This window comes from Schistocerca gregaria, chromosome 7, assembly GCF_023897955.1.
Source record: "Schistocerca gregaria isolate iqSchGreg1 chromosome 7, iqSchGreg1.2, whole genome shotgun sequence".
NCBI lineage: Eukaryota > Metazoa > Arthropoda > Insecta > Orthoptera > Acrididae > Schistocerca > Schistocerca gregaria.
This window is the reverse complement of record NC_064926.1, coordinates 320,301,769-320,320,422: the sequence shown is the minus strand read 5'-3', so window position 1 is coordinate 320,320,422 and position 18,654 is coordinate 320,301,769. Positions and strand designations below refer to the sequence as shown.

The 18,654-nt window shown below is 44.7% G+C and overlaps 1 protein-coding gene across 1 annotated transcript in view; it reads right to left on the bottom strand.

The window, feature by feature from the left end:
• Window positions 1-18,654, bottom strand: part of LOC126282384 (dipeptidase 1-like) — a 123,295-nt gene that overhangs the window by 81,622 nt on the left and 23,019 nt on the right. Inside the window, exons 2-3 of the mRNA XM_049982040.1 lie at window positions 16,947-17,103; window positions 8,799-8,931 (exon numbers count right to left, since the gene is read on the bottom strand). Coding sequence (XP_049837997.1) covers window positions 8,799-8,931; window positions 16,947-17,103 — 290 coding nt within the window. The remainder of the gene's footprint in view (window positions 1-8,798; window positions 8,932-16,946; window positions 17,104-18,654) is intronic.

Below are 18,654 nucleotides of genomic sequence, written 5' to 3'. Positions count from 1 at the left end.
AGGAGTGAAGGCAGCAGGGGATCAAGTAGGTAAAAAGACGAGGGCTAGTAGAAATCCTAGGGTAGCAGAAGAGTTACTGAATTTAATTGATGAAAGGAGAAAACATAAAAATGCAGAAAATGAAGCAGGCAAAAAGGAATACAAACGTCTCAAAAATGAGATCGACAGGAAGTGCAAAATGGCTAAGCAGGGATGGCTAGAGGACAAATGTAAGGTTGTAGAGGCTTATCTCACTAGGGGTAAAATAGATACTGCCTACAGGAAAATTAAAGAGACCTTTGGAGAAAAGAGAGCCACTTGTATGAATATCAAGAGCTCAGATGGAAACCCAGATCCAAGCAAAGAAGGGAAAGCAGAAATGTGGAAGGAGTATATAGAGGGTCTATACAAGGGCGATGTACTTGAGGACAATAATATGGAAATGGAAGAGAATGTAGATGAAGATGAAATGAGAGATACGATACTGCGCGAAGAGATTGACAGAGCACTGAAAGACCTGAGTCGGAACAAGGCCCCGGGAATAGACAACATTCCATTAGAACTACTGACGGCCTTGGGAGAGCCAGTCCTGACAAAACTCTACCATCTGGTGAGCAAGATGTATGAGATAGGCGAAATACCCTCAGACTTCAAGAAGAATATAATAATTCCAATCCCAATGAAAACTGGGAAAACTGGTAGAAGCCGACCTCGGGGAAGATCAGTTTGGATTCCGTAGAAATGTTGGAACACGTGAGGCAATACAGACCTCACGACTTACCTTAGAAGAAAGATAAAGACAAACCTACGTTTGTAGCATTTGTAGACATAGAGAAAGCTTTTGACAATGTTGACTGGAATACTCTCTTTCAAATTCTGAAGGTGGAAAGGGTAAAATACAGGTAGCGAAAGGCTATTTTCAATTTGTACAGAAAGCAGATGGCAGTTACAAGAGTCGTGGGGCATGAAAGGGAAGCAGCGGTTGGGAAGGGAGTGAGACAGGGTTGTAGCCTCTCCCCGATGTTGTTCAATCTGTATATTGAGCAGGCAGTAAAGGAAACAAAAGAAAAATTCGGAGTAGGTATTAAAATCCATGGAGAAGAAATAAAAACTTTAAGGTTTGCAGATGAAATTGTAATTCTGTCAGCAAAGGACTTGGAAGAGCAGTTGAACGGAATGGATATTGTCTTGAAAGGAGGATAGAAGCTGAACATCGACAAAAGCAAAACGATGATAATGGAACGTAGTCGAATTAAGTCGGGTGGCACTGAGGGATATAGATTAGGAAATGAGACACTTAAAGCAGTAACGGAGCTTTGCTATTTTGGGAGCAAAATAAGTGATGATGGTCGAAGTAGAGAGGATATAAAATGTAGACTGGTAATGGTAAGGAAAGCGTTTCTGAAGAAGAGAAATTTGTTAACATCGAGTACAGATTTGTCAGGAAGTCGTTTCTGAAGGTATTTGTATGGAGTGTAGCCATGTATGGAAGTGAAACATGGATGATAAATAGTCTGGACAAGAAGAGAATAGAAGCTTTCGAAATGTGGTGCTATAGAAAAATGCTGAAGATTAGATGGGTAGATCACGTAACTAATGAGTTGGTATTGAATAGAATTGTGGAGAAGAGGAGTTTGTGGCACAACTTGACAAGAAGATGGAACCGGTTGGTAGGAAATGTTCTGAGGCATCAAGGGATCACAAATTTAGCATTGGAGGACAGCGAGGAGGTTAAAAATCGTAGAGGGAGACCAAGAAATGAATACACTAAACAGATTTGGAAGGATGTAGGTTGCAGTAAGTACTGGAAGATGGAGAAGCTTGCACAGGATAGAGTAGCATGGAGAGCTGCATCAAACTAGTCTCAGGACTGAAAACCGCAACAACAACAATCTTTTAAATCGCTTCGTGAGGCAGAGTAGTGTCTCATTGTGAACATTAACTCTTAATGGTCCGTTTTGGACTTTGTTTCTGTACTATGTGTTCCAAGAACTTTTAATCGGACTTTGTTTCTACACGAGGAGTGGCGGGAACATTAGAATAGAGGTTTGTTTACTCCATTAACAGGGCTTCTGTTTGAAGTAGTGTTTTGTGTTCAAACAAGAACAGTTTATTTTGTTCTTGACAGTTTCAATACTCAGTTCCAAGAAGGATATTCGTGTTCTATTAATTCAAATTCATTTCATACTTGGATCTTTACTTCCTGGTGGCCTGAGGCACATGCTTCAGTACACCATCTACAGCGCTTCCAAAAGATCAGTGTCCTCTTGCAAGGCGGTTAATATTATTCCCGCCATCTTCGTGGTGTAGCAATTTTAACGGCCAGTAGTGTTGGTATTGAATAGAATTGGTATTGGGTAGATGACTTAAAATGGCCTGGCTGCCTGTTCGACAGTTCAGCTGACCACATGATTCAAGGTACGTAGTGACATTATCCGCTATCGTCGCGACGATGTATATTGGCACTAATGTTCCGCCACACACGCCTGGGAAGTTAAATTCTTCATTCTAGTTAACGATGTGCGACTGCTACGGTTGCAGGTTCGAATCCTGCCTCGGGCATGGATGTGTGTGATGTCCTTAGATTAGTTAGGTTTAAGTAGTTCTAAGTTCTAGGGGACTGATGACCATAGATGTTAAGTCCCATAGTGCTCAGAGCCATTTGAACCATTTGAACCAGTTAACGATACAGACTATACAGTTGTATTTGGAGGTGACAGTTGATTCTAATCCATAAAACCACTTCACAGGTGTTATCAGTACTTTATTTTAAAAAAATTAAACGACTTATTTGTATTTTACAATTTTTGTATCATTTTCAATGTATGAGCTCATTGCATGAACATTTAAAACTTTTGACGAAAAGTATTTCTTGAACAGGAGTCTATATCAGACCGTGTGACGATAAGAGGCAGGGGCTGCACTTCTTTTTCTCCGAAAATAGAAAGCGCTGGTAAAGCTACAGTTACAAACCACATAAAACACTACTGGCCGTTAAAATTGCTACACCACGAAGCTGACGCGAAACTTAATCGACAGGAAGAAGATACTGTAATATGCAAATGATTAGATTTTCAGAGCATTTACACAAGATTGGCGCAGGTGGCGACACCCACAACGTGCTGACATGAGGAAAGTTTCCAACCGATTTCTCATACACAAACACCAATTGACCGGCGTTGCCTAGTGAAACGTTGTTGTGATGCCTCGTGTAAGGAGGAGAAATGCGTACCATCACGTTTCCGACTTTGATAAAGATCGGATTGTAGCCTATCGCGATTGCGGTTAATCGTAGCGTGACATTGCTGCTCGCGTTGGTCGAGAGCCAATGACTGTTAGCAGAATATGGAGTCGGTGGGTTCGGGAGTGAAATATGGAACGCCGTGCTGGATCCCAACGGCCTCGTATGACTAGCAGTCGAGATGACAGGCATCTTATCCGCATGGCTGTAACGGATCGTGCAGCCACGTCTCAATAACTGAGTCAACAGATGGGGACGTTTGCAAGACAACAACCATCTGCACGAACAGTTCGACGACGTTTGCAGCAGCATGGACTATCAGCTCGGAGATCATGGCTGCGGTTACCCTTGGCGCTGCATCACACATGGGAGCGCCTGCAATGGTGTACTCAACGACGAAGCTGGGTGCACGAATGGCAAAACGTCATTTTCTCTGTTTACAGCATCATGATGGTCGCATCCGTGTTTGGCGACATCGCGTTGAACGCACATTGGAAGTGTGTATTCGTCATCGCCATACTAGCGTGATGTTATGAGGGGCCATTGGTTACAAGTCTCGGTCACCTCTTGTTCGCATTGACGTCACTTTGAACAGTTGATGTTACATTTCAGATGTGTTACAACCCGTGGCTCTATCCTTCATTCGATCCCTGCGAAATCTTACGTTTCAGCAAGATAATGCACGACCGCATGTTGCACGTCCTGTACGGGCCTTTCTGGATACAGAAAATGTTCGACTGCTGACCTGGCCAGCACATTCTCCAGATATCTCTCCAATTGAAAATGTCTGGTCAATGGTAACCGAGTAACTGGCTCGTCACAATACGCCAGTCACAACTCTTGATGAAATGTGGTATCGTGTTGAAGCCACATGGACAGCTGTACCTGTACACGCAATCGAGGCTCTGTTTGACTCAATGTCCAGGCCAGAGGTGGTTGTTGTGGGTACTGATTTCTCAGGATCTATGCACCCAAATTGAGTGAAAATGTAATCATGTAATCACATGTCAGTTCTCGTATAATATATTTGACCAACGAATACCCGTTTATCATCTGCATTTCTTCTTGGTGTAGCAAATTTAATGGCGAATAGTGTAATATTCGCCTGTAACTGACACACACCTCAAGCTACGTCATTTGTTCACTTCAAATATCAAATATACGTTCCCATCGCCGGCCGCGGTGGCCGAGCTGTTCTAGGCACTTCAGTCCGGAACCACGCGGCTGCTACGGTCGCAGGTTCGAATCCTGCCTCGGGCATGGTGTTTGTGATGTCCTTAGGTTAGTTAGGTTTAAGTAGTTCTAAGATCTAGGGGACTGATGACCTCAGATGTTAAGTCCCATAGCGCTTAGAGCCAATTGAACCATACGTCCCCATCGCCTCTTCCACATTCATTGCTTTCAGTGTAAATCCTTATTCAAAACTTTTGCTATTCAACACATTCGATTAGTCACTTGCGAATAATTACATAGAGGTCCAAATAGCTAATTCCAACCTCTATGAGGTAGTTAGCCGCCGACCGGCGTTCAGGACCAGCAAGCAGCCATACCACAGCAGTAGCACTTTATCCGAAAACGGTTCATGCCCTGCGACAGAAATTTTCATTGCCGTAATTTCGTTTGCAGGGAAAATTAGGTGACAATTTACATTAGCTTATCAGAAACTTGTATGTTAAAAGCTTGTGAAGTCTTGTTTTAATTTGCAAATCTCTTCACATCTAATTATAAGCAATGAAAAATAATATCCTTGGTTTTATGTTGGCCAAGTGAGACTCTCATGTCCCGCTAAGTCCTTTACAAAGAGGGCGTTCTTAGTAACAGCACCTTATTTCGCCATCTTTCATTCGTATGTAGATCACAACAACGCAAATATTACTTTACACTGCGTAACTTTTATTCATGTCTCCCCTATCTAGATGAAGGAAGTCGTAAACCATCTTCACTAAAACTTAGCCCAGAAGAGAATGCCGCTTTTTCAAGTTGTCATCTGACCTTTTCATTGTGGCACTTCCTTTAGAGACATGCCTTGACTTGTAAACCAGATGATACATCACTCAAAAAAAAAAAAACGTTGAACTAATGCGTCAATCGATAAATCGCCAGTATTTGTGTTCCTATAGTGGAGACAAGCAGAGAACAGCAGACACTGAAATATGCATTACAGAGGTATGCAGAAACGTAGATGGTCGGTGAGGGTAATTAATGTAAAGGTAGTGAATCAAGTTACAACACATGCAATAAGCCTTTCACGAGTTTGCTAGAGAGGTTTATTGAAAATAGAAGAAACGTATGATTGTGTTTTGTAAATTTATTAAAGTTATTTGATTATGTGGTTTGGGATATCTTACCACTATAATGAGGAAAAGCAGGAGACCTTTCAAGTTGTTACACTCAAATCAAAATGCGTCTGTGAAAGTGCGACGAGAAAGTATCAGCTGGATTGAATTAGGAAAAGGAGGAAGACAAGGCTGTTTTCTCTTTCCAATCCCTCTGTGTGTGTACTTAATGCATGTGTTTGATCATTGCCCAGTAGATGAGAAGGGAGGAAGAAGGGTATGGTGGGTTTGCAGATAACGTAATCCTTCCAGCAACGAACAGAAACGAGTTGCGAGAAATAATGGAAACTAAAGGTAAGAGCTACAGAATGCAAACCAGAGCAAAGAAAGCAAAAGTAATAAAAATATATGGACAATGATGAATGGATAAATATTAAAAGATGTGGAGAGCCTTAAATAGCTTGGAAGCAGAAAGGTAACCGATTAGAAGTGCCACACAGAAATTAAAACCAAGATAGAAATGACGAAAGAAGCTTTTTATAATGAGAGTTTTCTGCAGCAGTATGGTCAAAGATGTTTTTATGGAGCGTCCTCCTGTATGATGCTGAAACGTGAACAATGAGGAGGAGAGAGAAAAGCTGGAGGCTCTGGATATTTGAAGTTGGCGAAGGATAGAAAGAGTAAGTTGGACGGGTAAGGTGAGAAATGTGAGGGTACTGAGATGAGTCAGAGATAACTACTGAGTGTGATAAAAGAAGGAATTTGAACTGCGTGGAACATACACTTAGAAACAAGAACAGTCTTAGAAGAGTAAGGTGAGGAATAGTTTCCAAATCTTGGACGGTGTGCTAGACAGCAGCACACCTAGCAGCATTAAGAACTGCTTGAAATAAAATGCAAGGGACCTGTTAACAACGCAGATACAAATGATGATGATAGTGATGATGTCTGGATGTATATGGAAGCATTTCACTGAAAGAAGGGTTAGGTACATAAATTACTCAGTGGGAAACGAGAAAACTTTTCGTTTGGGAATTGGGAAGGGGGGCATGGTAGATGGGAGACGTAGACGAGACCTCGTCGTATAGCGGAACGTGCATCGTGATAGCCTGCGAGGAAAGGAGATGATCCAGACCCGCGTCGAATCTGCGTTGCGGGTTAACGGGCATGGCTGGTGCACCGGCCAGCATAAGTGTGGTTTTTAGGCGTTTTCCTGCACTCGTTCAGGCAAATGCTGGTATGGTCCCTAAATTCTGCCTCTGAGTACACTACACAAACAGTTCAAATACGATAACAGAGAATATACGAGGGGTTTCAGTAAGTAATGTAACACATTTTTTTCTAGGCCAACTTCCATTAAAAAAATGCAGAATTTGCTGTAGCGCATCGAGGAATACTTCTGCTTCAGCCCTTATAGTTTCATGAAGTTCCAAGACGTAGCGGCGGAAAACGGAGCCTGCGAAACGTTATCGGTAACAGAGGTGCGTTGCATGCACAGAGCTGTAATTGAGTTCCTTTTGATGGAAAAGAGCATAGCAGATATTAATAGGCGATTGGCAGACAACAAAAACAAGGTGAGTCGTTGGGAGAGACGTCTGTCATCGTCGCAACAAGGTCGGACAAATCTTTCCTATCTCCCGCTCGCCGGCGGCCTCATCAGTTGTGACTCGTGCAATGCTTGAAAGCGCGGACGCCCTCATTCCAGGTGATAGGTGGATCAAAATCATTTCTCTTCACAAATGCGTGTATCTCTTGGTAGTGCTGGCACACTCGTCCATCAGTTTGGATACTCAAAGGTGCACGCCCGCTGGTTTCTTCGCTACATAACCGAAGACCATAGAAAACAACGGAGGTGAATCAGTGCGAAATTGCTTGCGCATTACAAGGCTGATGGTTACAGCTTTTATCGAATGTTTTCACAGGTTGCGAAACGTGGGTACATCAACTCGAACCGGAAACAAAATGGTAAGGCATGAAGTGGCGCTAAACCACATCATCTCCGCAGAAAAAGTTCAAAGCCGCACCCTCAGCCGGCGAAGTCATGGCAAATGTCTCTACAGGCGTTATTCTGTTTGCCGTCCTCCCTCCTGGCGCAACGACCAAATGTGAAGAAACACTCCGGCGTGTTAGTTACCATAAAAAAGTAAACGAACTTCTCAATGATAATGCGAGGCCGCACACAAGTCTGCAGACTCAAAAGACGATCATAAAACTTGATTAGACTGTTCTTACTCATCCACACTATAACCCGAACCTCGCGCCTTCCGTCTTCCATCCGTGATAAAAATTTGTGGTAAGATCTTATGGGACCAAACTGTTTAGGTCTTCGGTCCCTGAGCTTTGTTGTTGTTGTTGTTGTTGTGGTCTTCAGTCCTAAGACCGGTTTGATGCTACTCTCCATCCTACCCTATCCTGTGAAAGCCTTTTCAGCTCCCAGTACCTACTGCAGCCTACATCCTTCTGAATCTGCTTAGTGTATTCATCTCTTGGTCTCCCTCTACAATTTTTACCCTCCACGCTGCCCTCCAGTACTAAGTGATCCCCTGATGCCTCAGAACATGTTCTACCAACCGATCCCTTCTTCTTGTCAAGTTGTGCCACAAACTCCTCTTCTCCCCAATTCTATTCAATACCTCCTCATTAGTTATGTGATCTACCAATCTAATTTCAGCATTCTTCTGTAGCACCGCATCTCAAAAGCTTCTATTCTCTTCTTGTGTAAACTATTTATCGTCCATGTTTCACTTCCACACATGGCTACACCCCATACAAATACTTTCAGAAACGACTTCCTGACAAATCTGTACTCGATGTTAACAAATTTCTCTTCTTCAGGAACGCTTTCCTTGCCATTGTCAGTCTACATTTTATATCCTCCCTACTTCGACAATCATCAGTTAATTTGCTCCCCAAATAGCAAAACTCCGGAATCCGGCCACAAAATTAAGGAATAAAATAAAATTTTCCGAATCCCGAGAAAACGGATCATCTACTTGACTGAATAATCGCAATGGAAAAGAGAGAAATAATGGCTTGGTTCCAATGGCTCTGAGCACTATGGGACTCGACATCTGTGGTCACAAGTTCCCTAGAACCTAGAACTACTTAAACCTAACTAACCTAAGGACATCACAAACATCCATGCCCGGGGCAGGATTGGAACCTGCCACCGTAGCGGTCGCGCGGTTCCAGACTGAAGCGCCTAGAACCGCTCGGCCACACCGGCCGGCGGTAGCTGAAGTGACAGGGGTAGCTGTTCTCTACAGCAACACGCCTGCCTCTAGCGGCTGGCTCTGGCTCACCTCTGGCGTCGGTGACGAGCGCCAGGTCCCGCGGGTAGCGCTCCACCAGCCGCCGGATGACGTCCACCTGCTCCAGCACCAGCGTCACCGCGTCCAGGTGCTGCGCCGAGCACGGCACGTACGCCGACCAGAACTGCAACCAGAAGTGCGCAACGGTTCAGGTCACCACTGCAGTAGTCTTCGTCTTAATGTCAACAGCGCCATACATACCGTATGCTTTATGAGACATGGGTGGTTAGGTCAACATTATACGGACGGCAGCGTATCCTAAAAGACATATTTTGAGGTAAGGACCTGACGAACGTAAATAAATATTTCCTTCTTTTTTCATTGACATAAAAATCTTTTCCTTGAGGTCACAGTAACTTTTCAACGTGACAACGACAAGCCTTAATGCATACATTACAAATTATTCAGTGACTGAAATCACTCTGGTTTTGGAATCCTTTCGCTATATTGCCTTAACATGTCTACTGTAAGGGTACAATCCTCCGGGTAAGTTATTAAAAGATAAACATCGGATGCTAGGGACTTGGACTCTGTACGTTCTATTTTCTGTGCTCGGTAACGCAGGTGTTGCAAGCTGCTAGCGGTACCTCTTGCACAGCAAAGACAGATCAAGGATTTATACATGAAGACTGAAGTGATGAATGACAGTTTTTTCAATTCCGGGAATCGAACACGGATTTCCTGGTCACTAACCACTACATAATCCGGCACAGTGGCTTTCACTGCACGGGCTACACTAGCGCACCTCCCTCCTCCACTAATATTCCCATTCAGGCCTCAACCCATTTGGTATTCCCTCTGAAATCTAACAGCATTTTAGAGGCCCTTCAGTTGTATTGGGATAGCATCCCAGCAGGGGTATTCTGCCCGAAACCCAGGCTTAGACGATTTAATCAAATGAAACCACGTGATACCACAGACTTTCTCATGTCACAAATAGCTAGGATGTTTGTATGTAGACTGAAGCAACGAATGAAAATTTGTAACAAGACTAGGATTCGAACCCGCGTCTCCTACTCACAAATCAGAAGCGCTAAGTAGTATGCCGCCCTGATTGATGCACTTACACCTAGGTTTTAGACAAAATTCCCCCTTTCGTTCGATGCTCAGGTGCTTCTCCAACACAGTTGAAGAGCCTCTGCAATGTGGTGCGAATGGGAATTGACATTGTGGAGTAAGGCTGGCTACGGTAGTCTGTGCAGTTGAGGCAAAGCTACTGTGCCAGGGTGGCGTACTGTTTAGCTCATCTGCCTAATGAGTAGGAGACCCAGGTTCGAATCTCAACCATTGTATAAATTTTCATTCGTCAGTTCAGTTTGCATGTACAGTACAAATCATAGCCACGTGACACTTGAATGGGCCTCTGGAAATATATAGTTCCATTTGAAATCAAAATTTCTCGGAAATTACCACTCACAAGTCCTTAACATTGGCGCAGGGGTGATTATGCGAGCAAGTAATGGATGACTAGTAAAGACTGTATCTAACACATCTCGCCAAAGCAGACAGCGAACATAATTACAGCAATATAACAATAATTCATATTAACGTTTATAGGAGGATCACAACTAGCTTAAAACCGAGACAAGATGAACAGCTATAAGGAAACCGGAATTTGATCTACACAAATATTGAAAAGTTGTGCTTTTATCGCGAATGTGACTGTTGAAAGCAGAAGATACAGTTGGAATGAATTCTGAGACGCGCACACGATCGGTAGTACTAACGACCACTGCGTCACAAACAAACTCTTACAATCATGCTAACGCTAGTAATATTGAGGCATTTGTTACATGTGAGCAGTCTAGAATAAGTCAATTAATAGTCATGTAACTTTACTTTCGAATAGGTGCATCAGGATGGTATTCAGGAGATGAAAAATCACAGGTTGGATGCTTTAGTGCGAAACATCAATGAAAGAGAAAGTTTACGCTAAACTGTGATACTTCACGAGTGGCAAAGCATTAGATTCTTTATCATGTCGTGGTGGCCAAATTTATCCGCAATGATACAGTTAAGCGTGCCCTCGTGAAGAGGAACTGTAAAATACGTCAACATTGTTACTTGTGGTTATCAGTACAAAAAATAATTATTGCGCAACTGTATATATCAACAGTTACAATGAGGTGACAGAAGTCGCGGTATATCTCCTAATATCGTCGGATCTCCTTTTGCATGGTAAGTGCAGCAATTCAACGTGGCATGGACTCAACAAGTCGTTGGAAGTCTCTACAAATACTGAGTCATGCTGCCATAATTACGAAAGTATTGCTGTTGCTGATTTTTCTACACGAACTGACCCCTCGATTATGTACTATCAGTGTTCGATGGGACTTATGTCACGGTGTGGCCAAATCATTCGCTCTAATTATCCAGGATGTTCAAACCAATCGCGAACAAATGTGGCCTGGTAACATGGGGCATTGTCGCGCATAAAAATTCCGTCAGTGTTCGGTGGTCTGCAAGTAGACGAACATGATTATTCCCCGTCAATGATCGGTTCAACTGGACCAGAGAACCCTGTCCATACCATGTAAACACAACCCACACCACTATGGAACCACCACCAGACTTCACAATGCCTTCTTGGCTACTTGGGTCCATGGCTTCGTGCAGTCTGCGTCACAGTTGAACCCTACCATTAACTCTTACGAACTGAATTCGGGATTCATCAAAAAGATACGTTCATGAGCTCAGGGGCGCTACAGATGATGTTGTGGTTTTAGCTAAGGTACTCTCGTCGGTCGTCTTCTGCCATGGGCTTTAACGCCAAATTTCGGTGCACTGTCCTAACGGATACGTTCATCGTATGTCCCACATTGACTTCTGTTGTTGTTTGTTAGCATTGACAACTCCAGACAAACGCTGCTGCTCTCGATCTTTAAGTGAAGGCTGTCGGCCTCTGCGTTGTCCGTGGTGAGAAGTAGAGCCTAAAATTTGGTATTCTCAGTACATTCTTGGCATTGCGGACCTCTGGATGGAGAATTTCGTAGCATTTTCTGAAACTGAATGTCCCATGCGTCCAACGACAACTACAATCCTATGTTCCTCTGTTAATTACCGTCATGCGGCCACAATCACGTAGGAAACATTTTAAAATGAATCACACGAGTAAAAATGACAGCTTCGCCAATGTACTGTCCTTTTATACCTTTGCAAGCAGTACTATCACCATCTGTATATGGGCACATCGCTATTCCACGACTTCTGTAACCTCAGTGTAAAAAACGTATAGTTACAGATTACGGACGGTGCTGCCCACGACTGACTTATGTATTCTGTTCTGAATACACGAACAATTTTGTCAGAGTATACGTGGTTTAAAGTGTGTTCCTACCTCAGTCTGTTGATGGTGCAACAAGAGCACGCGTCTGAGCGTATTGCGGTACATGAGGTACATGGACAGTACAGGCGCGGGTCAACCGCTGTCAGTATCATGCCGCGTAATCGCATATAAGCACCATTATATATGTTGGGGCGCTAACGGTTGGTTGGTGGTTCAAACAAATATTGTAAATCCAGATTAGTTTTGTTCCATCCCATTCCATATCACCACTGTTTAACATGCTTCTGCATCAATAATGAAACGATGCTGTTAACTACATCTCCAGCCTGTTTAGCGACACGGAGAGCCAAGATATTGGTTCACGTGCATTTAAAGCAGTAGTGTGGCCTGACAGGGTTACAGACATTTCTATTCGTATTACACCCACAAAAATTGCTTTAGAGGTTGACCGTGTGGCTTTGCGATTACATTTAAGGTGACATTTTCTGTTACTTTTTATATGATGTTTCATATTGTATAGTGTAAACAAACAGGGGTGGGAAAAAACATGGAACACCAAGACATATTACTTTATCATTCCTGCAACTATGTAGGAAGTCCGTTTTCATTCAAAACAGCTTCCAGTCGTCTTAGCATGGCGGCATGGATAAACACAGGTTCCGTATGGTTTTTAGGGGAATTTTTACCATGCTTTCTGCAAAATAGTGTGGCAAATTTAGTTGTAGATGATGGATATGGATAGCGATCAAGCATTCCTTTCTCTAAAGTAGAGCATAAAGGCTCAAGAGCATTCAGATCTGATTACTGTGGTGGCCAGGGTATATATGACAATTAATCCTAGTTCTCACAAAGTCCTGGACGATGCGAGGTGTGTGAACAGTGTCCTGTCGTCTTGATACAGATTCAGCATTGGGGAACTAACAATGTACCAGGAGATGGATCTTACCAGACAAGATGTTCGCATAGCCCTTGGCAGTAATGCGACCCTGTGTTGTGTCCCCGCCAATGGACGCAAATGGAGTTTCCGATTGGCACCACGGGCGGCACTTTGAAGTTCGTCGTCAACAGCAAACGAGGCCCAGTCAGCAAACCTCCGCGCCGCCGCCAATGAGAAGGGCTTCTGCTTTGTGATAAGCGGCGGCCACAGGCATCAATGGACGGTTCGTGTTCGACGTTGGCGGACGCCAGTTCCAGGACGCAGTTCGTAGCTACGTTCATAGTGAAGAGCTGCGAGAGTAACTCTACCAGTGGAATCGCCTGTAGCCTTCTCATAGTGGCGTGTTTACTACAGTGATTGACCGTGATGACTAGGTGTTGTGTGATGTCCTTAGGTTAGTTAGGTTTAAGCAGTTCTAAGTTCTAGGGGACTGATGACCTCAGATGTTAAGTCCCATAGTGCTCAGAGCCATTTGAACCATTTGAACAGTGATTGACAGTGTGGCGCCCAGGGCGGACATAGCCTTTTGACATTGTGTTCAGAAGCGCACGACTTGACCCGTCACTACTTAATTGTATCTGTCCGCAAGCACATCCAACGAATTGCACAACTTACGAATCGCAGGGAAAAAATAGTGTGCCATTAATTTATTTGCAATGCGACAGTTCCTTTGTCCACCTCGGAGCACCTAAACCTATTACAACGTGTGCGAGCCATTCCGTCCAGACAACCCATACACATTACTTTTCGGAGTAACCATGGGTCCTCTGGAACACTACGATACTGCTGCCCAAACCGTCATCAGACTTCAACCAAATTTCACTCTTAGGACGTAAACTCTGTCAGAAGTTGGTAATAGTATACCACAAGACTCACCTGAGCAGATTAAATTCTTCAATTGCTCCAAAATTAGACACCGTGTTTTCCTGAATGAGCATTTGCATAGCTGAGGAATGCCTTTGGAATTCCAGATCGCCGTGCAAATCACAGCTTATTTAGTCCCTTCGCGTTTTGTTGGTACTGACAGGGTTCGCGAGTGCGACACTCAGTTCTGCAGCCACTTTTTCAGCTGTCATCCTCTCATTTTTTTGTCACATTCGTCTTCAGTGCCCGTCCGTCACGATCACACAACACAAACTTTCGTTTTCGTTGTAACTATGCGAATGACACTTTTCCGCTGTGACATAATGCTCTCACAACAACACAGAATATTATTCTTACCAACACTGACACTCGCAAGGTATTGAGGACATTGTGCATATGCCGTTCGCAACCAGCAGGCTTGGAACGTCTTTGTTTACGTTCAAGCATTCATTTCGCACTGTTTTTCCTCATTTTCGTCCATCCCCCGTACATCAAGTTGTGGGTTGCAAAGTTCTGAGGAATATTCGGGGAGTTAAAGCTTCTTTAACGGATGAAGGGGACTAGTCCCTCCAACGCTGTTTTGTATGGTAACGTGATGATGTAAGTCGTATTATAGCAAGTAGTTCCATAATTAATATGAGCAAAAGATGATGTATAAGATGAAAGCAAACACAATGGCGTACAAGAAAGTAATTCAGGTCATCCTGAGGGCTTTAGATTAGAAAATGTGTCACCTAAAAGTGTTTCTTTCTTTCTTTCTTTCTTTCTTTTTTTTAGCAACAGTCTAACTAATGATGGCAGAAGTAAGGAAAAGATGTAAAATGCAGACTGACAACAGCACGATAAACCTTTTAGAAAAAACTGGAATTTTTATATCTAACGTAAATGTAAGTATTGAAAAATCTGCTTCAAATGTAGTTGAAGTGGAACCTTTTATGGAGGTGAAACATGGACGATAAACGGTACAGATGAAAGTTTTAAAATATTATACCAGCTATGGGCGCTGGACATTAGCCTGATGGAGTACAGACGAAGAGGCACTGCTTCGAATGTATGTTAAAAGAAACGATATGTTGGTAGGTGACATCCTGAAGCACTCCAGCATATTCCGATTTCGCGTCGTAAAATGTACAATAATTCCTCCTGTAGTTTATGAGATTAAAAGCATTGTATAAGAGAGGTAGTCATAAAGTGTTAATTACCACCTGAACACAATAAAACATTATTATAAAAAGTCGAAATCTTCTTATACTGATGACTAGTTTCGGCAAATCTGAATGGCGTTTTCAAATCACATTACCAAAAGCACTAGCGTCTACAGCGACCATTATTGTTCCATGAGTATCATTGAACCGATTATGCAAAGTATCTGTGTATAGTGGTAAAGTGTTCGTATAAGAAAACTTCATCATTTAGAGTTACAGATCGCCTCCCACAAGACCTTGTCTGGCAATCGCGGAAAGTAATTACGCTCCCGGAAACTGAAATAAGAACACCGTGAATTCATTGTCCCAGGAAGGGGAAACTTTATTGACACATTCCTGGGGTCAGATACATCACATGATCACACTGACAGAACCACAGGCACATAGACACAGGCAACAGAGCATGCACAATGTCGGCACTAGTACAGTGTATATCCACCTTTCCCAGCAATGCAGGCTGCTATCCTCCCATGGAGACGATCGTAGAGATGCTGGATGTAGTCCTGTGAGCGGCTTGCCATGCCATTTCCACCTGACGCCTCAGTTGGACCAGCGTTCGTGCTGGACGTGCAGACCGCGTGAGACGACGCTTCATCCAGTCCCAAACATGCTCAATGGGAGACAGATCCGGAGATCTTGCTGGCCAGGGTAGTTGACTTACACCTTCTAGAGCACGTTGGGTGGCACGGGATACATGCGGACGTGCATTGTCCTGTTGGAACAGCAAGTTCCCTTGCCGGTCTAGGAATGGTAGAACGATGGGTTTGGATGTACCGTGCACTATTCAGTGTCCCCTCGACGATCACCAAAGGTGTACGGCCAGTGTAGAAGATCGCTCCCCACACCATGATGCCGGGTGTTGGCCCTGTGTGCCTCGGTCGTATGCAGTCCTGATTGTGGCGCTCACCTGCACGGCGCCAAACACGCATACGACCATCATTGGCACCAAGGCAGAAGCGACTCTCATCGCTGAAGACGACACGTCTCCATTCGTCCCTCCATTCACGCCTGTCGCGACACCACTGGAGGCGGGCTGCACGATGTTGGGGCGTGAGCGGAAGACGGCCTAACGGTGTGCGGGACCGTAGCCCAGCTTCATGGAGACGGTTGCGAATGGTCCTCGCCGATACCCCAGGAGCAACAGTGTCCCTAATTTGCTGGGAAGTGGCTGTGCGGTCCCCTACGGCACTGTGTAGGATCCTACGGTCTTGGCGTGCATCCGTGCGTCGCTGCGGTCCGGTCCCAGGTCGACGGGCACGTGCACCTTCCGCCGACCACTGGCGACAACATCGATGTACTGTGGAGACCTCACGCCCCACGTGTTGAGCAATTCGGCGGTACGTCCACCCGGCCTCCCACATGCCCACTATACGCCCTCGCTCAAAGTCCGTCAACTGCACATACGGTTCACGTCCACGATGTCGCGGCATGCTACCAGTGTTAAAGACTGCGATGGAGCTCCGTATGCCACGGCAAACTGGCTGACACTGACGGCGGCGGTGCACAAATGCTGCGCAGCTAGCGCCATTCGACGGCCAACACCGCGGTTCCTGGTTTGTCCGCTGTGTCGTGCGTGTGATCATTGCTTGTACAGCCCTCTTGCAGTGTCCGGAGCAAATATGGTGGGTCTGACACACCGGAGTCAATGTGTTCTTTTTCCATTTCCAGGAGTGTACTTAAGGATTATTTTTTGCTGGGTAATAGATAAAACTTTAAGAATGCCAAAGGTACTCGAACAGTAAGAAGTTATCCAGAGAGTATGGCTCATCTGTGCAGCGATCATGCCGTTCTGGAGGTGCGGCAGAGATAATCGAACAGCCAGCGCTTACCCACAAAGTGTTGCTCACCTGGGCAGCGACCATGCCCTCCTTGAGGCGCGGCAGGTCGGTGTGAGACCAGGAGCTGCGAGACCAGGGCGACACTCGGCGCAGATCCTCCTGGAAGGGGAAGTCGCGCAGCTGGTTCTTCAGGAACTTGCGGATGTTCCACGGCAGGTCATTGTGCCTGAAATCAAACGTCGCCGTCTCTGTGCATATAATTTATAAATGACTGTTGATAGAAAGTTCGTAATTATAAAGAAAGAGGATTTCATGACTAACACTTTATATTTACGAGTATTCACGGCTAATCAGCTGCACAATTATTTCTTCTGTATTTAAGCCAACATCTGATTTCCCAGATTACTATCACTTATTGCACATCGAACCAAGAGACTCGAAAAAAAAAGACTTTGCAACAATAATTCAGATGGCCCGCCTTGTGAAAAAACGCTTAAACATGTATTAACACTTAAGGTATAGACATTTATCAGCAACGGAAATGTGTGGCACCTAGATGGAAAATTCTCAACCTGCCTCTGAGGACGTCTCTCGCAGCTAGACTTAGGATCAAGTGCAAAAATGTAGATAATTCTAAAAAAGTAAAAAAAAACCCTGGCAACAAGAATCTTGTTATTTTTATCAGAGGCATCACATACACAAAACAATAATCAGACTAGTATATTTATATGGGGTAGAAATATAGAGAACAGATAAATATTGGGAGAGAAACTTTCAAATAACTTCCGGGAATTCAGCCAGGTAACACTTTCAGCGACCGCTGATATTTCGGCGGGATAACACCCCGCCATGTTCAAGGTAAACTGCAACGAACAGGCGGCGTACATGCAAATTTAAAACCTCGGTTCTCGGACTGAAGCAGGAAAGATAACACTCATACTGAACACTAGTGCACCAAAGATGACCAAAGTCAGAGCTATCGATAGTGAGACTATGAATTCGCAGGTGAGGTAGCATTGACTCGGTCCCTCTGTTTTTGACAAGGGAGAGAGCCGAATTCCAAACGGAGTTAAAACAGAAACCTCCATCGCTGTTAACGAAGTTGCTCGCTAATTTAATCTCAACTGCCTCCCTAATAACACTGTCCCAATAGCTGGACGTGCATGCCAATATCTTGGTGTTATTATACTATTATTATACTATTATTATATCCCCTCGACGATCAGAGGTGTATGGCCAGTGTAGGAGATCGCTCCCCACACCATGATGCCGGGTGTTGGCCCTGTGTGCCTCGGTCGTATGCAGTCCTGATTGTGGCGCTCACCTGCACGGCGCCAAACACGCATACGACCATCATTGGCACCAAGACAGAAGCGACTCTCATCGCTGAAGACGACACGTCTCCATTCGTCCCTCCATTCACGTCTGTCGCGACACCACTGGAGGCGGGCTGCGCGATGTAGGGGCGTGAGCGGAAGACGGCCTAACGGTGTGCGGGACCGTAGCCCAGCTTCATGAAGACGGTTGCGAATGGTCCTCGCCGATACCCCAGGAGCAACAGTGTCCCTAATTGGCTGGGAAGTGGCGGTACGGTCCCCTACGGCACTGCGTAGGATCCTACGGTCTTGGCCTGTATCCGTGCGTCGCTGCGGTCCGGTCCCAGGTCGACGGGCACGTGCACCTTCCGCCGACCACTGGCGACAACATCGATGTACTGTGGAGACCTCACGCTCCACGTGTTGAGCAAATCGGCGGTACGTCCACCCGGCCTCCCGCA